General features: G+C 35.8%; 1 protein-coding gene across 1 annotated transcript in view; it reads left to right on the top strand.

Annotated features, from left to right (window-relative positions):
• Positions 1 to 9102: 9102 nt before the first annotated feature.
• LOC149778461 (WD repeat-containing protein 46-like) overlaps positions 9103 to 24178 on the top strand; it is a 66119-nt gene continuing 51043 nt past the window's right edge. Inside the window, exons 1-5 of the mRNA XM_089939302.1 lie at positions 9103 to 9254; positions 13453 to 13704; positions 14602 to 14682; positions 16954 to 17066; positions 20212 to 20299. Of these exons, the coding sequence (XP_089795428.1) occupies positions 9231 to 9254; positions 13453 to 13704; positions 14602 to 14682; positions 16954 to 17066; positions 20212 to 20299 (558 nt within the window). The 5' untranslated portion in view covers positions 9103 to 9230. The remainder of the gene's footprint in view (positions 9255 to 13452; positions 13705 to 14601; positions 14683 to 16953; positions 17067 to 20211; positions 20300 to 24178) is intronic.

Genomic DNA, 24178 nt, shown 5'->3' with positions numbered 1-24178 from the left:
GCAGTAGCGGGAAGGTTCTGACAAATACTCCGCCTTGGATAAACAGCCGTTGTACCATTTTCCCCACAAACAATTTAACATTACTTAAGCAAACGATTGCCTTCGTTTTTTTTCTCTCGATGTGATCTAAAGTGATGCCTTCCTGCTCATAGCATTTCTCTTTGAATTGATTTTAGTCTTCTGGAGTTTGACACCAAGGATATCCGCTTGCTTCTTGTTTCAGTTTCAAAAAGGCATCCACGCAGTCCGCGAAATTGCCTTTCTGAGTCTCGTCACCCTTGTGATAATGTTCTGTCTTGGGAAAGTGGTAAATTTCGTTCAATTCTAACAGTTGTTATCCATGGCCCAGAGCTTTAAACAATTCCATGCTAACCCACGTTCCTGTCAATTCCCATTGTTCCTGAGTGTGATGACAAGGTTAGTCTTGTTTACACGTTTCAGCACAGGAACGACACAAAGGAAATATCAGTTTTCCTTGGCAATGGTGAGGTAATACAGGATGATATGAATCCGTGAGAGGCAAGAATTTGCAGTTGATTAATCCTTCCTATTGTCGATGTGCTCGGATAGCAAGTGTGGGTGCTCTGTGGTAAAAATGGCATTATTTGCACACGTAAGGACATAGCAAACGTACGTCTAGGTATTTGATTTCTTCTCCTTTCTCCTCGTCAGCATGGTACAGCAAACAGGTGGCATTCGTTCGTCCTCCATACTTTCCGCGGATTCAGAGGGTCCAACAACTTGCAACTTTCCACAATGCCTTTAAATTTGGTATCTGTTTTTAAACGGTGATCGTCCTCGTGTTCTCACATTTTCACGAGTTGGTATCCTTGCTATTCTAAATTTAAGAGACGCTGACAAGTGGTCTCGTACAAGTCGTGCATGGTAAGTTGTAAAAACTGATTTTGTGTGTAACGTGGAAGGTACATCCGTCAAATAAGCATCCGTTAAATTCGTACACAATCTTGGAGTTTTCTAAGCCCCAGCCATCCACTGAATAATTTCGAAGTCTTTTCACCAACTCCGTTTCTAGCATGTTGGATCCATTTGTCTTCTTTGTCGCACAAGTACTGTAGCCAGCGTAGGGCTTTAACCGAGTTTCGACGCTTGACAACATTGGATTGTTTAAGACACTCGACTCAAAGGTATTGCCAAGTAAGTCATCGAATCTTTAAACTGTACTTGTCCCGCTTGCATGGAAATGAGCTTGGCTTCATTCAAATTGACTTTAGGACGTTCGGTGCTTTGTTCCGTATAGTATTTCAGAAGAAATTTTCCATCCTATCCCGAGAAATTGTGAGCCATCAGCGTGACATAGCGATGGCAATCTCCATAACGTTCGATGTCCTATTGCCTCCACGTCTCATTTGGAATGTGAAAGCCAGTCTCTTGCATATGCATTCGAAATCGAAAAAAAATCCATTTCTTCTGGTCGTCTTCCTCTTCCTCCTCCTCCTGTTGGGGATGATATTTTTTAATGTAACATTCCTGTTCCAAGTCCACGATTTGGTGACAAACGTGACACCGCTTCTTTCCTGGACAATGTGTGCCTTGATATTATTGGCACGAATGACTTGTCAAGAAATAGAGCACAGTCTCATCAGTTGGCAAGCAAATCCGCTGTGAAACTTGTGTCTTGAGATGTAGTTGGTAACAGGTTGGGCTGAAAAAAGGGAGCTGGAAAGCTGGACAATGTACTCCTTCTTGTCTTTCGTCAAGACTGGGTTTAGAGGCCGAACATCCTGGACATTTCAATCGGCATTGCTTGTGTTGCTCTCGATTGTTATACCCATAGTCACGTCACATATTTCATATATTTTTAAACAAGATCATCACACAAGCTGAGGTTATAAATATATACTGGGTTTTCCATAGGATTTTCCATAATGGAAGCTAAAAATAGAAAGAAGAAGAAGAAGAATGTCCTGGAGAATATGAGACGCTGGTGGGGAAGAAGTGAGGAGAGAACTTAGAAGAAACCCCAAGGCCCTTTTTGGGGCCATTCATATGTCTCAAGCTGTCTATTCTCTCTTGCCTAAAGTTTTTAGTCGATTGTATAGCTGTTTGATAGACTTATTACAAATAGATAAATCTCTGAATGTCTTTGTATATGTCTATGTATCTATATACGTATTTATATGTCTATGTCACTATATGTTTGTCCCTAAATAAAGTAGCATGTATCCAGATCAGTCACTTGCAACACTGTTGCCATTGTTTCCCCAGTGTCCAGCATCATGATGTCACTCCTATTCAATTCCCCTTGTCCCTAGACAGTCCCAATACATTGTTGATATACATTTCCTACAGCAGGCGTCAAAGAGTGCTTCCGTGCAAATGGATTAGAGGTGTCAAAAGACGCTTCCATGCGAATGTAGTAGAGGCGTCCAGAGACGCTTGCATGAGGTAAAGGGGTAAATTCCCATTGTCCCTAGAGAGTCCCACCCATATTAAAATTCCCTTGTCTGTATAGTGGCCCAACATATTCAATTTTCCCTTCTCCATATATATTCCCCCCCCCATGTCCATATATCATCCCAGTCTGTATTTTAATGGTAAGTCCCATTGTCCATATATCAAGTCATCTTTGTCCCAATACAGTCCCACCTTGTTCGATTTCCTCCCTGAGGCTAGACAGTCACTTATAAAAACCCATTGAGGCTAGACAGTCCCATCTTATTATATTTTCCATTTGAGGTTATTGTACAACCCCTCAATCAATCTCGAGGCTATGGTACAAACACCTACATTTAACACTGAGGCCTATTTGAGGCAATGGTATCTCCCACTAATGCTCATACCTGCAGTCGAATTTTGTCACTGCATTGTGTCACAAGAAAAATATCTACTGTTTGCTGAAAGAAAATAAAACACATGCACTCAGCGAAACTGGGCAAGAATATATTGACTATGACCCGTTGTATTCTGCACTTTCATTCTAAAGACAATATATGTGTTTAGGGAGAAAAAACACATTAAGTAAATATAAAATGTATGCCCTATTTTCAGTCAGTTTATTTCAAACAGCCAATACAAGACATGGTTTCTTTTTCTCTACTGTTCTCCAACATATGGTCAAGGGAATTTTTGTTTGTACATCAAATTATGAAATATCTTGAACTGGGGAGGGGGTATACATTATTACTATAGACATTCGACAATAAGTATAAAACTATATCTTTATAAACTGATTTCCAACATCTAATGTTCTACTGTCTTCAAAAGATCATGAAAAGGGTAACCTTAATTTCACCTTGTTGTGTAAACAATAGGGAAAATACTACTTTTCTGTATTTTGCCTTCGTCTGTGTACTTCCCCCATTGCAATATTACTCATCTGCCTCTCTCTACAGCGTAATGTTAGGTCTGTCTCTTTCAAAATCTCTCTCTCTCTCTCTTCCTCTCTCATAATGAAATAATAATAATAATAATAATAACAACAACAACAACAAATACAACAATAGAAATAATAATAGCAATAATGTTGACTCTCTCTTAAAATCTCACACTCATCATAAAATGCTGATGCTGATGATGATGCTGATAATTTTTGTATTGTTTGGAGCCACCTTGTCTTAAGAAACTCATAAAATGGTAATTTTCTTTCTGTTTTTAAAAACACACACAAACACACACGAACTTCCTGTAAATTAATCTATATATAATCAAATCATAACAGTATCTGTTTCCACTGTAACATAACACCATGCCATTTTTTTTCATAAGCAAATATTTACTTGAAGCAGAAAGCTTGGTGATACAGAAGTATATATTGATTGCATTGCTTGAGCCAAACCATATGTTTAGGAAAATTATATTACTGTATTCCTCTAACAATATGTCGTTGTGTTAATTATTCTCAAAGTAGCTAAAGATGATATTCACGTGGCTAGGTCCATGCTAAAGATGCTATCCATGTGGCTAGGTCCATGCTAAAGATGCTATCCATGTGGCTAGGTCCATGCTAAAGATGCTATCCATGTGGCTAGGTCCATGCTAAAGATGCTATTCATGGGCTAGGTCCATGCTAAAGGTGCTATTCATATGGCTAGGTCCATGCTAAAGATGTTATTCATGTGGCTAGGTCAATCAGTAAGAAATTACCTGTGCTAAGACAGTAAACTTAAGCAGCCTTTACTTGCTTTAAGTCCACTGAAATAGATGTTTATTATTATTATTGTGAAAGAATAAGTGATGCTATTTTCAGCATGCTATGCTCGCAGCAGAAGATCCAATAGTCTAAGAGTCACTATAATGGTTAATTGCAACATGGTCTTGTAAACATTAATCTATGTCGTTAAGGTCAGAAACATTGTGCATTGATGGAAAAATGACACGGTATTAAATGACTGGAGCTGCTTTCAATAATTGATACTGTAATTGTTTTATGTTTGAATCTTTCTGTACGTCTATGTCTATGATTAAAACTTAAACCCCCTCACAAATCTTTATGTGGGATTGTATAGAATATTTGTGTGAGAGTATAGTAGTGTGTCTATAAGCACTCCTACCCTTTTCTGTAGTTATTTGGGTGTGCGTTGGATTGTAAATCAACAAATTCTAACCCTATATTTCCCATACTGCTCTTAAATGTTTCAATAAGGAAATGATCTCTAACGATCTCCATGTTTAGCATGTCAATATGTTTGTGTATATCATTATCTTCAGCAAAAATGAAGACCAAAAAACCCTTAGCCTTCTCTTGTGAAAGTATGTGTAGGAACATATACAAGTGTGTATAACGACATGCCTACCCTTGCCATTAGAGTGTAGGGGCATGTTTTGGCTTGTATATCAAGAAATGTAAACATTACATTTTCCATACAGCTCTATACATGTTTCAACACGGTGTCTAATAATCCCAATGTTAATACAGGATTTTCCATTTGGTTGCAATCCCCAAAAACATATTAAACCTATGGACATATTTGCCTCTGCGTGTCTATCTTTGTCTTTCCAAAAAGCTAAGGATCAAATATATAGTTATATTCAAAATATTTACAATTAATTTGTACAAATCCAATGGTTTGGTTAAAAAAAAATACAATAATTATTTGAATTAGTTTGTCATGAAGAATGACAAAATGCTACTAATTAAACTTGTAGCAAGATTACTGATGGAAACTACCAATGTACTGGCACAGTGAAAAAGTATCGTAGTATGTACCATGGAAAACGTTACTGCAGTAAACCAGCATACCAGTCATACAATGCAAGAAGTGGAAATATACCGCCTGTTTTAATTGATTCTTTAACTGCACCAACAGAAAGACTGAGTGTAACATCGGTTTGTTATTGTTTGGTGTCACAGAAGTGTCTGAGTTCACGTTCTGACAATGATAGTTTATTTTGACAACCTAAGATCTGATTTTTTTTAGCGATATTTTTATTCCATCGTTCTTTGCTGAATTTGATTGTAGCTTTTTAGTCTGACTAAGAGTCAGACTGACACTAACATGATGTTATGACATTATAAATATCATGAGCAATTTAATTACATGTTTTCTACTTCGGCATCAATAACTCTCATTCGTCCACCAACAACTTCAAGTCACTTTGTTTTATTGCTGAATATAACAGCAACTGCTCTGTAACTACCAGTAGGTAGTCGAGTTAAACGAGACCGGAAGTGTATATCAACGACTGATTCTCTGAATAAATCCAAATGTTCCAATGAAAAAAAAATTAGATCGGATACAGCGTTCTGAAATTTCGCTTAGATATCTGCAAACCAGAATCTATAGTCCGATCACGCCCAGTAAATATCATCAATCGATACTAAGCACGTGCAACATGATTTTGATCTAAATTTATCAAAACTTCTTCAGAAGGTTCTTCACGTCCGTTTATCTTCAGATCAACTTCACTAACCCCAAGCGTGTCAAACATCACTGGATTTCTTTCCTGCGAATCTACTCTGGCATTTTCCTGAAATGCGATGAATATATGTCGTGCTGTTGACACTCCCTGCTGTGATTCTTTCTGCCATGTGAATAACCCAGCAGCATTACTTTGAACGCTATCTGTAGTCATGGTCAACCATGATAACAATGATTTACCACCCTGACTCATGAAAGAAAGTAACAGTTGTTCTTCTTCGATCGATGAATTCATAACAGGCATCCACAACGACAGTTTTGTTAGTATCACTTTACCAACATCAACTGCGTTGGGTCGTCGGATTGCATAATTGTCGGTGGCTTTTCTTACAAGTACCACAGTGTGTTGAGCTCTAAATATAACTTTTCTAACATTTCTACAAAATCCAAATCTATGTGATAGTGGAGTCACACATGAAAAATTTTCTTCCCGATTTAATATTGATCTACGTGCAGCAAATCCTAAGTTTAAATTTTTGTTCATCGATGTAACTGTCTCCACAGCTGCATTTAGTCTCACGCTGCTACTCTCGGGGTGATAAGTGGTAACCTTTGCAAATATCATCGACGGACCAGCTGAACTTGAATAATCAGCTGAATATCTTCCAAGAACAAGTATTGTTGTGGTAATATCAGCACTTTCGAGACATGATTCAATATTTTTTCCGTCAATCATGTTTATAGCACTCTTAAATAATGCCATGACACCATTATTAACAAAACCAGTTCGATCTAAACGTCCATACGCTGTTTCATCTGCTTTCAAAAGTCCTCCTTCTACTTCGATAAATTCTTCAGCAGGTAAAAAGTGTCTGCTTGTATCTCGAACTATTAATTCGATTCGACCACGCTGATCTGGTACACGTGCGTCATATGAATATTACTGAGAATCGCGTATAAATTCATCTTTAAGAACTGGTGCGTCCATATCAAACGATGGATCGGATATACGCTTGAACATGTTATCATAATTATTATCGTCTAACATGAAGACCACTTACAATACGTTGACAATCGTGAGTTTACTACCCTGATTATTACAGGCCTACGTTGAGCATTGTGTATAATCATTTTTTAAATTACATGTTGATTAATTAATTGTTTTCAGTCGCTTTAATAATCATCAAGAATTTCATTAATGAGAGGATGATAAACATTACGATCCATAACACCGCCTGTAAATTATCTTCAGCAAATATCAGATATTTCATTAATAATTTCTGGAGAATTATTTCCTGCACGTTTTCCTCCGATCAGAATTTCTAGTCGGTCAACATCGGCAAGAAAACTGTCAGGACAAGTAATAAGGCCACTTCCTGTTTTTGGACCAAAATATGTATCATGACCTCTATCAATTACTTCTTCTGCTGTAGGTTCACGTTCTTCCTCACTTGTTATTTGGACTGGTTGCTGTAATTGTTGTTTTTGTTTTTGTTGTGGTTTTGTGATTATTCTGAGCCGTTAAGATGTTTATTTATCAAACCAATAAATTCATTATATTTGGGATCATCATTTTTGAAATTATCATTGGTTTCATGGTATACTTCATAAATCCACTAGTACCAGGTTTTACATATTTATTAGCGTACTCAGGTTTCAGAAATAATTTTATATTATCATAACTGTACACGGCAAGTGCAGGTAATATTACCGCTTCAATATTTATTTTTTGTAGGAAATATTAATCTCGGAAAATTTATCATTTAATTTAGTTTTGATTCTTGCTTATTTTGGTTCTGGTGTAAGATCTCTTATATCACATATTTCAGCACGAGCTGGTTCAATACCTTCAAGTATTTCTTCCTCTCTACCAGGAGGCTGAGCAGCAGCTATTTCAGTTGGAAGATCTCTTCAAATCTTTTTTGTTTGTTTGGTTCTTCTTGCTATCTTTTCAGTTTGCCCAGCAGTTTGTGTTAACGTTGGAAGAAGAAATTCAGTAGCTTCTGCAACTCTTTTAGTTACCTGTTTAACAGGTTTAAATAATTTTTCTTTACCGTCTGCATATTCAACTTGTGCTTCTTATCGTTTCTGCAATGTTTGTTGAGAGCATCACGAACAGGAAGATATCTTTTAATTACTTATAATCTTTCTCTAGCTAATCTACTAGTGTAAGATTCCATTATTGGTATATTAATGATTTAATTACTCACACGTTTATATCAGCAGAGTGGGTGCGACCACAAATAAGTATCTCAACCGTAAACAAAATTTTGAAAAACACATACGACAAAGATAAAGTAACCCAGTTAGAGAAACTCTCGGTAAGTTAGAGTCCTTGGTTTGACATTATTGGCGTTATTTGTTTATTATTTTTTTCGTATGAGGTTTTATGTTCATAAATGGACTTTAAAACAAGTGGTCTGTTCAGGTCACACGGTACTAATGGTATGGAAAAATGGGAACCAGTATGGAATTGGGTGAACCTAAAATAGAGTATATATGGGTTTAGTCGACCAGGATTGGTTAATAATATAAGTTATGTTGTGGAAAAAGAACATTTTGAGAGCTTATCCTAGTTGTAAGTGAGAAAAGAAATAGAGGCATTGTTTTATGATGGAATTTCAGTCCTTCAACAGTCTTGAGTTTGGAACAATGATTACAAAATTAGCACCTGACTCTTTGATGCAGAATTGAAAGCACAAGTTTCAAACACATGCAGGTCCTGAAAATGCCGCGGCTCATATCCTTTCGTCTACACAGAAGCTGACATCCAGGTTTCATCTATACTGATAAATATAGGTTTAATCATGATGGCTCAAACATTTTTAGTTACTGAATTTTTTATATCATGGGGTTTGCATAGGTTTACTATGGGAACTGAATTAGTAACGCGAGTCCTTCACCCTCTCTGCTGCTTCTTTTTACACGTGTATTTGTGCGCAAAGTAATATATCCTAAAATGTCTCAACATGGTGTTTGTCATTATATCGTAATTTATTTCTTACCTATGCATGGAAACTCAAAACATTCGATATTTGTATGCAAATATTGTATTATATCGGTTAACTGTTCAATGAGACTTGATATTATTTTTACCGCCGTAACGTATATTTTTGTCTATTTCTCCGACCTGGTCGTTAACTTAGACATTCGTATTAGTTGTCACAGATGCTCATTAATTTAAAAACTATTTTATTAGCGTTTATACAACTTGACGTCAATGACTTGACTGGTACTAAAGATTTTTTCTCTCTCTCCTTCTCATTACCATCTTTAAGTGATTTCAATGTGAAAGACCAGTCTTACCGGAAGCACATGGCCGACGGCAGTTGTAAATATATGTCACCAGTAGTCAACGAAATCAGTTGGTCCTCTTAAAGAATATAAGCTTTGCAGAAACAAACGTAGCAGATGGATGGAAAATCGGATATTAAGGTTTTCGTCTGTAATTATTTGCAAAGTTTACGTTTGGAATTAATTGGTACCCCAGGCAATATTAACTAAAAGTATCCGCGGTTACTAGAAACACCTAAATGCACATGCATTTTCATGTTATCGGTGTACACACAGGAATTATGGTTTGCTTTTGGTTGAATAGTAATATGGAGGAAAAAATATGATTGGAGTGATTTTAATACGAATTATTTAATTTTTCCTAGTTATGGCACTCGTCAATCGGTTGTATTTTATTGGACAGGTATCATAAATGGCTTATTCAAGTTATTGTTCTGAAATGGAGGTGGTATGATAAAGACAGATCGTTGAGGAACAGAGGTAATCTTCAGAACGGACAGTGTAAGTCAGATTAATTCATATTCCTCAAAAGTTGAAGTAAATATATAATATAATGTTGCCGAATACTTTTATCCTTTTCACTTTCATTCTGCGTATTTATTGTTACATTTCTTTTTTCAGTCGAATAAAGTACGACCGAGTGACGCCATTACAATGAAATTAGCTATAAATAGGAAAAAAGTATATAATTCATATAAAAATCACTTAAATCATATTTTATTTTGCTTTATAATAATATTCTGTTACATTTAGGCTCTTCCAAAATGAACAAGAAAAGAGCAAAGACAACAAGCTTTGTAAAATTTAACAAATAATTTATTTCCCCAGAAAAACAAGGTAACAATGAGAAAAAGATGTTACAGTTCTACGAATCAAATCTAAAAATGATCCAAGAATTAAAAAGTAGCAGTCTGATTAAAAAAAAGTTCTAGTGAAACTGAGTTCGAATCCCGATGAAATCCAAAATGGAAGGGGATGATGTATGCTGTGGTCAGGGTTGCACTGATGTGTCAACAGTTCTTTGTTGAATCATAGAAAATAGTATTCCCGTGCTTTAATTCTTTGTAAATTTTGATAACTGTCTTTGTCCAAGAATGAATTTAGCACACAAGTATTTCCAGGGAAAAATAATCCCAGAATCCAAATAATTTGAAGAAAAATTACAAATTCAGCTCAAACTGGTCAGAACAAAACACCTTTAACTGTCAATGGTTTAAAGCCTGACTGACTAAATTCTCTACAGAAAATAGTTGTACACTGATTTAAGATGCAAAACAGATTTCCATATGACGGTCACATGATCATGTTTCTAGAACAACCTAGAAGCTTTTTACATGCCTAACATCACTTACTCCCAGCATAGCCTCATTTTCACTTTATGAATCTACTCTAAGAAAGAAATTTTTTAAAAATGCTGTTTCCTTCAACTCACTGATTTCTGAATCAAGGTCAGGAACTAGGTCAGCATTAGATACAAAGATTTCTTTTATTAGTGTTTATGAAAAACAGGTCAGACTGAACTGAATTTCTGGAAAATGTCAAATTCAGTAAATAAAATTACAATAGCATGTGATTGAATAAGTTTTTGTTTGAAGAAACAAAAAGTTAAATTAAATCAAATATACAAATGAATTCACACAAAAACAAATCATAATTCCTGTGTGTACACTGATGTATACACTGAGCACATTTAAATGTATGTGTATTTTGGTGCATATTTCAGTTTTTCAGTGTTTTTAATAATCCAAGTTTGTGCACAACAGGGGCTTATATCGTGTTCTCCATTTATCACTCATTCACATTGGCCTCACAGTATAGTGCAAGGGTTAAGACTGAGCTTCCCCATTTCTTCCCTTCACCATCCCACCCTGTGCAGGATTGGCAATCCATACACAAGGCTAGGGACAGGGATCGCATAATTGCCTCCCCTCACCATCCCAGTTATACTTATGAACCCTTATGGGATGTGGGACCTTCCACCTCAGGGCCTTTAGTCCATTGTGCCCCCATGGGCTTTTAGACCTTGCCCTCACAGTTGAAGTGATGCTGTGGTTCATGTATGTCCCACCATCACCGACCCACCAAGTGGCTTCCCTTCTGAAGGCTAAAGGTGTTGCATTATCTAAGGTAGATAAATGTTGTCTTCACTCTGCACCTCACAGTGAGCCAGGGACTGTTGTGCAGACTGCTCCCATACCCCCTCCATCAAGGGGCATAGTGATGCCCAGCCATTCTCAAAGTCAGACTATCCTTGTCTATGATAATGACAATGCACTCCCCAGATTGTTGACTCCAATGATGCCTTCTCTTTTAATCTAGACGGATAAGGAAGAAGTGGTCTGATCCTTTGATAAGGCAGTAAATGAGGTTTACTTGTGTGCCAAACCATCAGGCACAGATTACAAAAAGATCCTTTCCAGTTTGGAAAAGATCTTCAGGATAGCAACTTAATTAGACCACTTGCATCCCCCATATTCATTCACAGTTGAGGAAATATCACAACAGTTTTCACGAGGCCAAAATATTGCTTGACAGTGTAGAAGGTGGTTGGTTACTCCCTCAGTGTGAGACCACTTGTTTCTTCTTCCAGCTGCCAAGTACATTACCTGAAGTGGTATATCAGCCTCATCCTTTGGAAGCTGATGCGGCCAAAGTGGTTATTTCTTTGTGAACTTGGGCATGCCTTCCTATAAAACAATTGATGTCATGAAGCAGAAAACCCGGTTACTTGTTAACACAGCTTCACATGTCAACCTGTTCTCAGCTGCCTCCTTTATTATGCTTCTTCAATTCAGCTGCATTACATGTGCTGGAAGCTGTGGCCAAGACATTTCGGCATGTGCTGTCTGTTGCGATTGCAGTATTAGTGGAATGTCTGCACTGATGCTGCATTGGACTTATTGAAGGTCTTTCTTTACCACAGTAAAGTCCTTTTAAGAGCTGCTATTACTTAATGGAAACTAGAAGGGTCTGTTACTAAAATTATAATAAAGCACATGGAAAATGTCATTTTAGAAGATTCCCAGTGTTTATAAGATAAAGTCTGTTACAAAGATTATAATGTATATTGTGGTAAACACAGTGTTCTTGACACAGACCAAGAAAAATATATTTACTTCTATTGATAATGATTCTAATATTAAACTCACACTCATTGGGAAATTATTAGCTATGTATTAGTTGTTTACTGAATATAAAAATATCAACAGTTCTGGTCAGGTAAAAAATGAACTTGATTTTGGACATGGTCAGCTACAAAATATAATTTTACATAACCCATAGTCCATAATGAAAAGAAACCCCCCCAAACAAATTAAATATACATAACACAGGGAAATAATCACTTTTTACATATGAATGTGCCCATGCGAATATGACAGTAATGGATTGGAGCTGGTGAATGAGGGGAAATTTCATGAAAACCTTTAAAAGATCTTTTAACAGTTTAAAAAAAGAAGAGAATTTACTCGTTTTTTTAAACATTTATGAAAATGTCTCATGTGTCTTTTTATTGTTTGACTTTAGTACCAATCATGGTTGAAAATTTTCTTTGACAAAAACCAATCCAGTGTGGTGCCATACAGCATGTTGGTGCACCATAAAACTTATATACTTTAGCTAAAAAAAATTGGTTTTGAGATGACCCACAACTGTGCTCATGTGATCTGGCACTGTCAACTCCTATTCTTTAATGTATTGAAAATTGCACTGACTAGAATTTTTTGCTTTCTTAATTATTTTATGTATTGAACAGTTTTACATCAGAAGTTTAGAAGACATTATTTTTGTTTCAGTCTTATATGGTGTGTTCCAAACAATTAATTAATAAGAATGGTAACACTATTTATACAAATAGTGACCAGATACTGTTGCTAAAACATGTTTTCAAAAATATGGCATGAATTGACCCTTTATTCCTTCAGAAAAAAAAAGATCTCTGACAGAAAACACAGCACAGTGCAATATTTTTTATGTAAATAAAGCTCTTCAGACATTGCTGTAATGACTAATCTTGCTGTAATGACTAATCTTGCTCATTTTTGTAATTAAAGGATTGTTACATGAACTATAGTTGCTAAAAATATCTTTTCAAAAATATTTAGTGCAGAGCTACTTCCAAGTACTAAAATGTAAGACGTTAACCCATGTGTGCATTTGGAGTGTTGGGGCAGTTGGCTTTCCATCATGCATATCCTGTTGATGACAGGAATTGACCCCTTATTCCTTCAGAAAAACAAGATCACTGACAGCAAATCCAGTACAACGCAAAATTTTGTATATAAATAAAGCTCTCCAAATGTTCTGTAATGGCTAATCTTGCTCATTTTTTTAATTAAAGGATAAAAAGAAAATGCAAAAGCTTAACAGGTACTTCACTGATGATAAAATAGGCAGAGAAAAGGATCCCTCAAGTGATGCACAGGTGTTTACTCCATCTCTTGACCACATCTCTGGTCACAAATTGCACAACAAGATTGAAAGATGGACAAAAAAGAAAAGCTGGATAAAAGACCCACATGAATGGAAGCAGTTTAAATCAAGTCATGGATGGCAGAATGAAAAAGTTCAACATCAGAAGGAGTTTAGAAAGGTATTGATTTTAGACCAACTCTTTCATCTATCCATTTATGAAGTTTACTTTAAATGATCTCAGTATAATTGCCTTTGATTATTAGTGTCCTGCTTGACAGAGTCATTGGAGCCCAATAGTAATTATGTTGTCCTTCTGTCCATCAATCGGTTGATTTCAGAAAGGTATCTTTACTGGAAATTATTGGATTTTAACCAACTTTGGTACATACAGGAATGAGAATTTAAGGTGAATTATCAAATTTCAGGGATTTGTATTCCCATTTGGTCCTAAATGATGTTAATTGAAAGGTTTTCTAAGAAGGATAAATAATATTGGGAGTTCGCTGATAATTCAGGAAATTATGAAATTTCTCTTTCTAATGCCTATATGCAGTTTTATACAAAGTTCAATAGTCAGCCTTCTGTATTATCATTTAGAGGAGTTATGGCCCCTGATTGCCATTCCTCCTAACTATTGTTTATGCAGTTTAACTTTTACCAAGAATTGTTGTATATCCAGCTCGATGTATGGATGAGAACAGGAATGAGCTTGCCTTCGGAATTTCATGAGAGCATTTACAGGAGTTATGCACCCTGATTATCCAGCCACCTGATTTTGCTTTCCACATTATAACTTTGCCAAGGTTTTCAGCCAGATTTGGCAAGCAATTTTTATAGAAATGAGACCTTGACTAATTGATTTGCAGTGATATCTTTTAAAGCAATTATATCCTCAGATTACCCATCATCTTGACTTTGGTTTCTGTAGCTTAACTTTGCCAAGGATTTCAACTGAAATTTGCTGTGCTGCTTATTATTGCTGTTGTTGATGATATTATAATTTGTTTGGAAGTTTTTTAGGCATTTGAAACAGAATACTTATAATATAGTACAAATGTATTTTGTTTTTCTTCAGAAACTGGATCCTTTTCCTGGAGATGCTCCTGTACCACAAGAGAAGATCAAGAAGTATAGAAGGGGAAAGAAACTGCAATCAGTATGTTGACTTTGTTCTTTGTTCTGTTTTCCAATTGAAAGTTTGTCACTTTTGTTGTAACCAGTCTAATGAACTTACAAAATTATATTAATAATATAAAAGTTAATCAAGTGAAGAATCAATAGTAGGAGCTGACAATAAGCAAATGTTTCTTTTTAGGTAAGTTAAAGAATATTTATAAACAAAAACATATGGTTATTTGAGTAGTACCATCACTGACCCAAAATCTGGATAAAAAATAATTACTTTTCACACTGTCCAGATAATTCAGTTACTATTGAAAATGTTGTTTTCCCAAATATTGTCCAGATAATACCTTTTTTGTCATGATTGTATATTGATGTTCCTTGCAAGCATCTATGTAGGTAAACCAGCTTGTCAATAAAGTACACTAGGATGTTTCGTGTTTTTAGAGGCATTTTTCCTCTGTGAGGTAGCTTTGCCCTTTCTGTTTTTCAGACAGGTAGATTCAAGAATAATTAACCAGATTTTAATCCCTTTACTTAACACTCATTGCATGGAATAATAGAGTTTGGGTATCAAAAAAATGGAATGCTACTGAAAACTTAATGTACAGCACACAGTTTTTAACTGCACTTTTCTAAGTTGAACAGTGAGGAAACTTTACAATGAATTATGTCTTATTATCAAACAAAACTTTACTTCTTGCTTGTTTCTTGTCAAAACTTGTTTAAACTTCACTAAAAAAATTTTATCTGATGGCTGTTCAATTTAAACCTCTTCCTTGATAATGTAAGCCCAGATAACTTGTGGATTCCATTTTTGTTGTTGTTGAATGTATGAAAATTGTGATCCAAACTAGTAAAGGAAACTGATATGTGGCTTGTTATGTTGTCAGAATCGGCAGTTATTGCCTTGGAAATCCAAAACAGCAAGATGAAATTTGCAGTTTTTAATGAATCCTTCCTGCAAAAGAGCTAGTTTCATCATAGTGTTAAGTCATTTCATTTGAACACCATTATAAATATCACATAGGTAACATAATTAAAGTATCTAACATAAATCCTACTAATTTGCAGATGTGATCAATAATAGCAAGAGAAGTGAAGCAAAAGAAGTACTGTACATCAAAAGCTTTGTTTTACTGTACATCAAAAGCTTTATTTTACTGTACATCAAAAGCTTTGTTTCACCGTACATCAAAAGCTTTGTTTCACTTCTCATTATAGAGAAGTGATTTCAAAACTTTCTACTAAACTTAAAATCCCCAGATTGGCACTGAAAGGTAATTCTCTTGAAAATAAAGGTAATTTGTATAGAAACACAAACAACTTTATTACAAAAAGCATTTATTGACAATTATTTCCAGTTTGAATATAAAATGTATTAAACAGTTTGATAGCAGCCCCACCTACTGTAGTCTACTTTTTGTCTATGCCTAGGAGGGACAGCATCCCCATCTTAAATATTCAGACATCCCTTGGTAACTCACATTCATTTAACTTGTGATCCCTGTAGTTTGAGGATGAGGGAGAAGGAAGTCAGGGTGCTCTTGGTACACCAAGAATTCTAAATTGCATCTGTGGGTTGGCTGCATCCTCTGTGCTTTCCATGTCAGGCCTCTCCTTTGCTTAATTAAAGTACTTTTTTATGCATGAATTATATACTGCGGCTATTACTCCAGGGTTACTCAAAGCCAGAGTTATTTATCCAGTAAAATCTATTTTTTAGGGTTGGATGACAATACTAGCTTTACAAACAATTTAAAACATTGACTTAAAAATAAATTTATACAAAAGTAACATTAATCATTCTTTTATCAACTTGTTACCTCAATTTTGTTATGATAGAAATGATCTTTCATTCTTGTATGTCTGTATGCCCCGTCACAGTAGGAAGGTGGGTGGGTGGTTAGTTAGGTCGGTGTTTTCACAATACTGGCCATATAGTGCCAATTCAAAGCTCAGATTTTAAATTTTATAATGATCAAAAGTTAACATGTACAGATTTTTAAAAAATAAAAAAGTCTATAGTTGGAAAAGGTGTGAAGATAACTTATTTAGAATTAATTTATTTAGAATGGATACTAAATGCAAGTGTAAGTAGAAGTGAGCTATATAATCATTGATTCTTGTAATTGGAAAGCATTGATGTAATTTATTAATTGAATTATTGTTCTTAAAGTTTCCAGAGAGTAATTAATTGCTAGTTTAACTCGATGGTGCCAATTTTTGGTCACATATATGACTTTTTTATTCACAACTTGAAGTGCTTCAAATCTTTTTTATATCCATTTTATGTGTGTTTTAGACAAAGGCCAGGAGCAAGCTGGAGTCTTACAAGCTAATAGAAAAGGAGAAGAGGCTGAATCTGGCTGTGATACAGGCAGCTAGGAGTGAGCTTTTGCTACAGGAGGAAGCAGGGTGTGAATTTTCTATTTGTTCTTAATGATGCAATTCTCTCATGACGGCTGGAAAAAACCTTGTTTTTTTTTTCTTCTTCCATGCATTAGTCTGTGTCTGTCCACCTGTCTGTTCAACCTTGACAAAGTTCTTGTCATCGGCTTCTCCCACCCTTGGAGGATTTTAATGAATTACTCACTTTAGCATAAATATGTGGTTGGTGTAGATGAGTATAAATATGTAGTTAGTGTAGATGAGTATAAATATGTGGTTGGTGTAGATGAGTATAAATATGTGGTTGGTGTAGATGAGTATAAATACATGGTTGGTGTAGATGAGTATAAATATGTGGTTGGTGTAGATGAGTATAAATATGTGGTTGGTGTAGATGAGTATAAATATGTGGTTGGTGTAGATGAGTATAAATACATGGTTGGTGTAGATGAGTATAAATATGTGGTTGGTGTAGATGAGTATAAATATGTGGTTGGTGTAGATGAGTATAAATACGTGGTTGGTGTAGATGAGTATAAATATGTGGTTGGTGTAGGTGAGTATAAATACGTGGTTGGTGTAGATGAGTATAAATATGTGGTTGGTGTAGATGAGTATAAATATGTGGTTGGTGTAGATGAGTATAAATATGTGTTTGGTGTAGATGAGTATAAATACATGGTTGGTGTAGATGAGTATAAATATGTGGTTGGTGTAGATGAGTATAAATATGTGGGTGGTGTAGATGAGTATAAATATGTGGTTGGTGTAGATGAGTATAAATATGTGGTTGGTGTAGATGAGTATAAATATGTGTTTGGTGTAGATGAGTATAAATACATGGTTGGTGTAGATGAGTATAAATATGTGGTTGGTGTAGATGAGTATAAATATGTGGGTGGTGTAGATGAGTATAAATATGTGGTTGGTGTAGATGAGTATAAATACGTGGTTGGTGTAGATGAGTATAAATATGTGGTTGGTGTAGATGAGTATAAATATGTGGTTGGTGTAGATGAGTATAAATATGTGGGTGGTGTAGATGAGTATAAATACGTGGTTGGTGTAGATGATTATAAATATGTGGTTGGTGTAGATGAGTATAAATATGTGGTTGGTGTAGATGTGCAGTAGGGTTTAACTTTTTTTCCTCTGGCTTATCTATGGGAAAATTTCTTGAACAATTTCAAAATTGGGGGTGGCTGGAGAAATGAGTTTTTATATTGCTTCTCCTTAACTAGACGGAGAATTCTAATGAACTTTTGTTGGCTATAGTAAAAGTCACACAGGTCATGTAGGCAATCAACACTTTCAGTAATGGGTGTCATTTTTTAGATTATGATTCTACATGCCTTCACTTCATTTGGATTCATATACATCTACATTCTTTTGGAAGGTCATTATTTAGATGCCCAGAGAAGTGATTACAGCAAAATCAATGATCAAGTACATAGACAGTTTTGGGTGAAATGAACCTAAAGGTGTGATCAAGTACAGTCTGAATTGAATATAGCAAGCTGTGATGTCAAAACAGGCTACACATATTAATAAACAAATTGCTAGTACCCTACCCTATATTGTGACAATTCCACTCGACATGCTCTTTTCTTGACCCAAGTTTAGTACATGGCTACCAATGTAAAAGAGATCCATAATTTTTGTCTTGAAGTTTAGTATTCAGTGATCAGGATTGAATAGACTTTGGTTAAAGAAAATTGGTTTGAAGGCATGAACAATAACAGCTACAATCGACCAAACAACAGCTAATTCCTTTTGTTTTTAAAATGTACACAAAAAAATAGTTTTGCTGAAACTTTAAAGAAATCTTTTTACCTTTGAAACACTGATTGTTCTGTATAAATATTAAGCAAATCAAATTTTTTTTGTCTCAATCAGTGTTCTATGATTATTTGATGTTGCCACCGCAATAAAAAATGGACATCTGTTTGGTCCTCCAAAGCTGTCTTTCAGTGATAACTTCAATAACACATGCACCCTTCTTCCAAAAAAGTCGATTACAATATTCAGTAACAATAAAGAACCTTTCATCAAAAGAATTAATACCAAATTTAAATAAAAGCAATGGAATCTGATGGATTTGTTGCATTTTCCAAAGTGACTGGAACACGTTAATTGTGCCATGAAAGTTACATTTTTGCAGGAGAAATAATTACGCTCTCAGTCGTAACCAATGGCAGCATGATACTTGTACTAAAATTTAAATTTCCAACCTTTCGAAGCTATAGATATTTGGTCGTTAAGTTAATTGAAGATGGGGTATCTTGCATAAAATGTTGTTAAACATTTTAATTTGCTCACGTTTTTATTTGATATCTATCTGCGGCTGACCAAAATTGAGGCCAGTTTAAGTTAATGTACATGTAGCATGTAAATGACTATAGCCACATGCTATTTGCGACAGGTGTAATGGATTGTTTAGTGACAATGAGATATAGATTAAAATGAGGACTTCCAATTTTTTTTTAACTATGTGATTTTTTTATATCTAATGGGATGTGAGTCATAGATGAATTTTATAACATGTGATTTATACTTTAATTCGTGGATTTGTTATATACATGTACAGCAATTAACGGATTGTGAATTGTACTACACAAATGTAGATTGTCAATATACAAGTGTTTTTCAGACTAGTTTACCTTCATTTAGTCAAAGGCATGTATTTTTGCACTCACTTTTATTACCATGAACCCCACCCCCTCATTTCGGGGGTTAGTTCATTGGACATTTTGATAATAAAATTTCTTTTTTATAACCTAACAATTGAGAATTGGACAGATTGATAGGTCTGACCTGTGCATTAAGAAAAAGAAGACTTAAATAGTTACTTACTCTTGAACTACTTCCTTACTGCCACAAGGTAGGTCAAGTGCAGGCATAAAGCTACATATTTTAAAGCAGGTTTAGTGAAAATTAAAAGTAGTTCTTTGTCTTTACAGTTAGATACAGATTTTGTGAAAATTAAAGGTAGTTCTTGGTCTTGTCTGCAGTTAGGGACAGATTTAGTGAAAATTAATGGTACATTTTGTCTTGTCTGTAGTTATGGATACGTTTAGTGAAATTTAAAAGTACTCTGTCAGTAAGGGACACATTATGAGACTTAATTTTGGTGTTCTAGCAATTGATCATTCTAGTTGCATATTTGTTGCAGGTTTTTAGAAGTAGATGAGGGTGAGGACATAACAGAACTCACACAGCATGATATTGCTGACCTTGTTGATATTACAAGTGCTCAAAAGGTAAGTTACATGCCCATTAATCGTCTTTTAAACATTTTGAGGAATGAGCAACAGTATACTTAAGTCTTGGATGTGTTTTTTTTAAAAACATTCTAGAGAAATAAGGAAAACGGAGATATTTTATACCTTTGTATTGGGGAAATCTGTTCAAAGTGCAAATTAACATTCAAGAGTTTCATACAACTTTTTTTTTTTATAGATCTTTTTAAGAGATTGGAAATTGTCTTTTTATGCAGGCATGTCTCAGCTACATGGGAAATGAAAGGATTCTGTTTAATTTGTATTTTGGGATGGGGTGATGGTTGTGAAGATTGATAGTCAAGTTTGTCATCCCACTGGTATTTGAAGAACTTAAGCTTTTGACAATGGCAAGGTTATAAATGATTTTTTTCCTCAAATAGTTTACTCAATCGTAGAACTTTATGAGAACTTCTACTGCTTCATTAGTCCAGCCTTCCCTGGCTAAAACATTGTAGCTAAAAGGCTAAAAGTTGTCGGCCCATCTCAATGGCAGTTAGGTAAATTGATCTCCCATTGATAGAGGGATTTGCACCAAATTCCATGATTTCTCCAGTTATTACGTTTGCTTGTGTTGAGTACCAAACTCTCTAAAGACAAAGAGGTCTTGCAATCCACATGCAAACAATTTGGAAGTTTTCTACCTTAAAGCAAGATGGAGAAGTGTTCTTTTCAAAGGGAAGTATACTCCATGTTTAAATTTCTCCTTTGAATACATTCCCCAATCACATTACTTAGGAACATTAGCTTGCTACTTTATGAATTCAGCCCTACTAAAAGACAAAATCCAATGCCTTAAGTACAGATCTATTGGCTGTCGGCAAGATTTTTGCAGTCATCCACATATTGGCTCCATTGTTCTACAAAGTGGATAAGAATGTGTACCATGCCACGTCCAAGCTGGCTTGAAACATTGTGGCAAGATCATCTATGTTTGATTTGGCCTCATTGGCAATCTTCCAGCATGCAGAACAATCAACCTTGAGTGCTTCTACTAACTTAGATTTAATCCAATTGGATGCATATCTGTGGACCATGTTGCGCAAGCCACATCATACTCTTCATTTACGGACGACCCCATTTGGGTCTCTATTGCTTTTTGGATGATGAATCAAAGAATTACATACAGTTTGGGTGCCCATCTGTTACGTCTGGGAACTTTTACTCGTGGAAAAAAAGGTTCTCATCATATTCAACAACTCTTTGTTGGTGTCCTATCTCTTCAAACAGTGGGAACCAAATCACTCAACCTGTTTGTTCTGACTTTGCAGTTTCTACATTAGTGCTACAATCTCCATATCAACATACAAGTTCCATGCCTTGTTCAACACTCTATCCATGAGAAGTCAAGTCCTTCACATGGAATGGTCTCTCCATCAGTTGTTTTTGCGATGAGGTGGTATCATATCTTTGTCTCTCCAGTCCCAGACCCAGGAACTTGGGCCATGGGTTAGGAGGGGTTGTGGGCGTTTTCATGATACCAAAAATAATCCAGAAGTTAAGGATTCAGAATTGCGAGATGATTCTGATAGCCTCTCCCAGATGGGACAAGTTCTGGATCACCGATATCCTCGATCTAGTAACAGATCTTGGTCATCATGAATCTCCTCATGGAACCAAGGTCACAGGTGTGCCATTCCTGCCTGGACCATCATTGTTTGCATTTATCTTTTATCAGGACAGCCTTGCAAGACAAACAGTTTAAAACCTTCAGTTGTGGAGAGAATCTCAAGAGCAAGAAGACCCACCACTCTGAAGGGAAAGTGCAGTGTTTTCAGTGACTGGTGCCAAACCAGTAACATTGTCCCTCGGATTGCCTCAATCCCTTAACTGGCTGACTTTTTTCTCTGGCTCTTTGAGGAGAAACAGTTGGCCCCAATCACTGTGAAAGACTGTTTCCTGATAGCATGCAAGGTAAGTGATTTGCATGCCTTTCTGTTGACCCAAACTATCTTCAGTTCAATGGTTCAGTGATCTTCTTGAGCCAAAAACAGGTTACCGTCTGTTGGTAACCAAAGAATTGCCATTTGCTCACTCTCTTCCATAGACAAGCTGAGAGTAGCAGCAATGCAAGATCCTGTTCGTGCTCTCAAGCACTACTTGAAACACACAGATCCAAGGCAAGGCAAGCGCGGATGCCTCTTCCTCCCAGTGAAAGGAAGGAAACAGAATATCACCCCGCAAGCCCTTGCTTTGTGACTGAAGTGGATTATACACTCTGCATACTCTGAGGTCTCACAAGATCAAGAGTTGCCTCCTGAATGTTACCACTCAGCTAAATCAATCAACCTCTTAGCTTTGCTGGATTTGCCAGTGAAACTTTATAGGTAAGAAGATTTCAATCTTCATCTTCTTAAATGTGGATAAGGGTCACAGGTCAAGTGAACCTATGCTGTATTGCTTATGTAATTAGAATGGGTTATCATTCACATGTGGAACCTAGCTATTTTTCCCTAGAAGGATACCCAAGATAGAGGTCAGATGCTCAGTATCCCCTCCTCCTATTCTAACATAACATGATTGGGGAATGTATTCAAAGAAGAAAGCAGATTTGTAAGTAAATTATGTTTCTCCAAGAATACTTGTTAGCATCAAGCAGAGGTAATGGACAAGAGTTACATCCCTTTGTCTAATTAAGTTATAATAAGACAATTTTCATTTTTTAGTAGGGCTGGATTTGCAAGGTAACAGGCTAATATTACTAATATAAAGTGATTGGGTAAGTATTCTCAGAGAAACATAAAATTACTTAAAAATTTGATTTTTCTCCTGTTCAAAAAGAGATTGCCATTCATTTACTGTTGATAGTTGTTCCAAGGTACTCTGCTTTTCTCCACTCATGCCAACATCTGAGCTGTCTAGAAGGCATGGTACAAGTTTTGAGGACTTTTTGTTCCATCAACATCTAGCTGTCTAGAAGGCATGGTGCAAATTTTGCTAAAAACTAGCAATACCTGGCAGTGTGAAGGAGAGGTAATGGACAGGAGTTATTGCCCTTTGTCTGTTTGACATAGAATATATGATTGGTTATGTGTTAGTAGGGTTGGATTCATGAGGTAGCAGGCTAATATTCCTAACATAACATGATTGGGTAAGTATTCTCTGAGAAACATAATTTACTAACAGTTTGCTTTCCAACTTTTCTTTCTTTCTTCAAGAGCAAAGTGACTAATTATTTGGTGTTACGGTAAAACCTGTCTTGAGAGACCACCTGTCTTGAGAGACCAGGTTCTCCATGTACAGATTTAGAGATTATATAGTGTTATAACCTGTCATGAGAGACCACCTGTCATGAGAGACCATTATGTTTTGGCAGAAGGGGTGGTCTTTCAAGACAGGTTCCACTGTATCACTATGCCATCCTCACATACTTACATGCTATTGGTATTATGCATTTAGGCTTCCCCTCACATTGCTTTAGCTGCATTTCATAGTTGCAGATCTGGGGCATGATATAGAAAACTTGTATAATATTTCGTAAAATTTCTGCTGCAGGTAAATTTTCTGTAATAATCTAGTCTTATGTCCACATTTTAGTTACATATGTGATACTCTAGTGTTTTTACCCGTATAACCAGTCATTTGGCCTTTCCTACAGGTAACATTGTCTTACAATTGATATTGTAGTGTCCTCTTCATATGTATCAATAATGATTAGTGCATTTTTGTGTTCATTTAGGGTGTGTACTATAGAAACTATTGTTTCTGCTATGGTTGGATACATACAGGTAAATTTTCTGAGCATTATTTAGTTATGGCATCCACTTCATAGTTACTACAAGCGATATTTTGGGGATTTTCCTTGTAACGGCAGTCAGATTGTCCTATCCTATGGGTACTGCTCCATTGGCCTAGTGGTTA

This window comes from Sinohyriopsis cumingii, chromosome 17 (genome assembly GCF_028554795.1).
Source record: "Sinohyriopsis cumingii isolate HCF-2022 chromosome 17, ASM2855479v2, whole genome shotgun sequence".
Lineage (NCBI taxonomy): Eukaryota > Metazoa > Mollusca > Bivalvia > Unionida > Unionidae > Sinohyriopsis > Sinohyriopsis cumingii.
The sequence above is the reverse complement of the archived record's forward strand: the minus strand, read 5'-3'. Positions and strand labels throughout refer to the sequence as shown.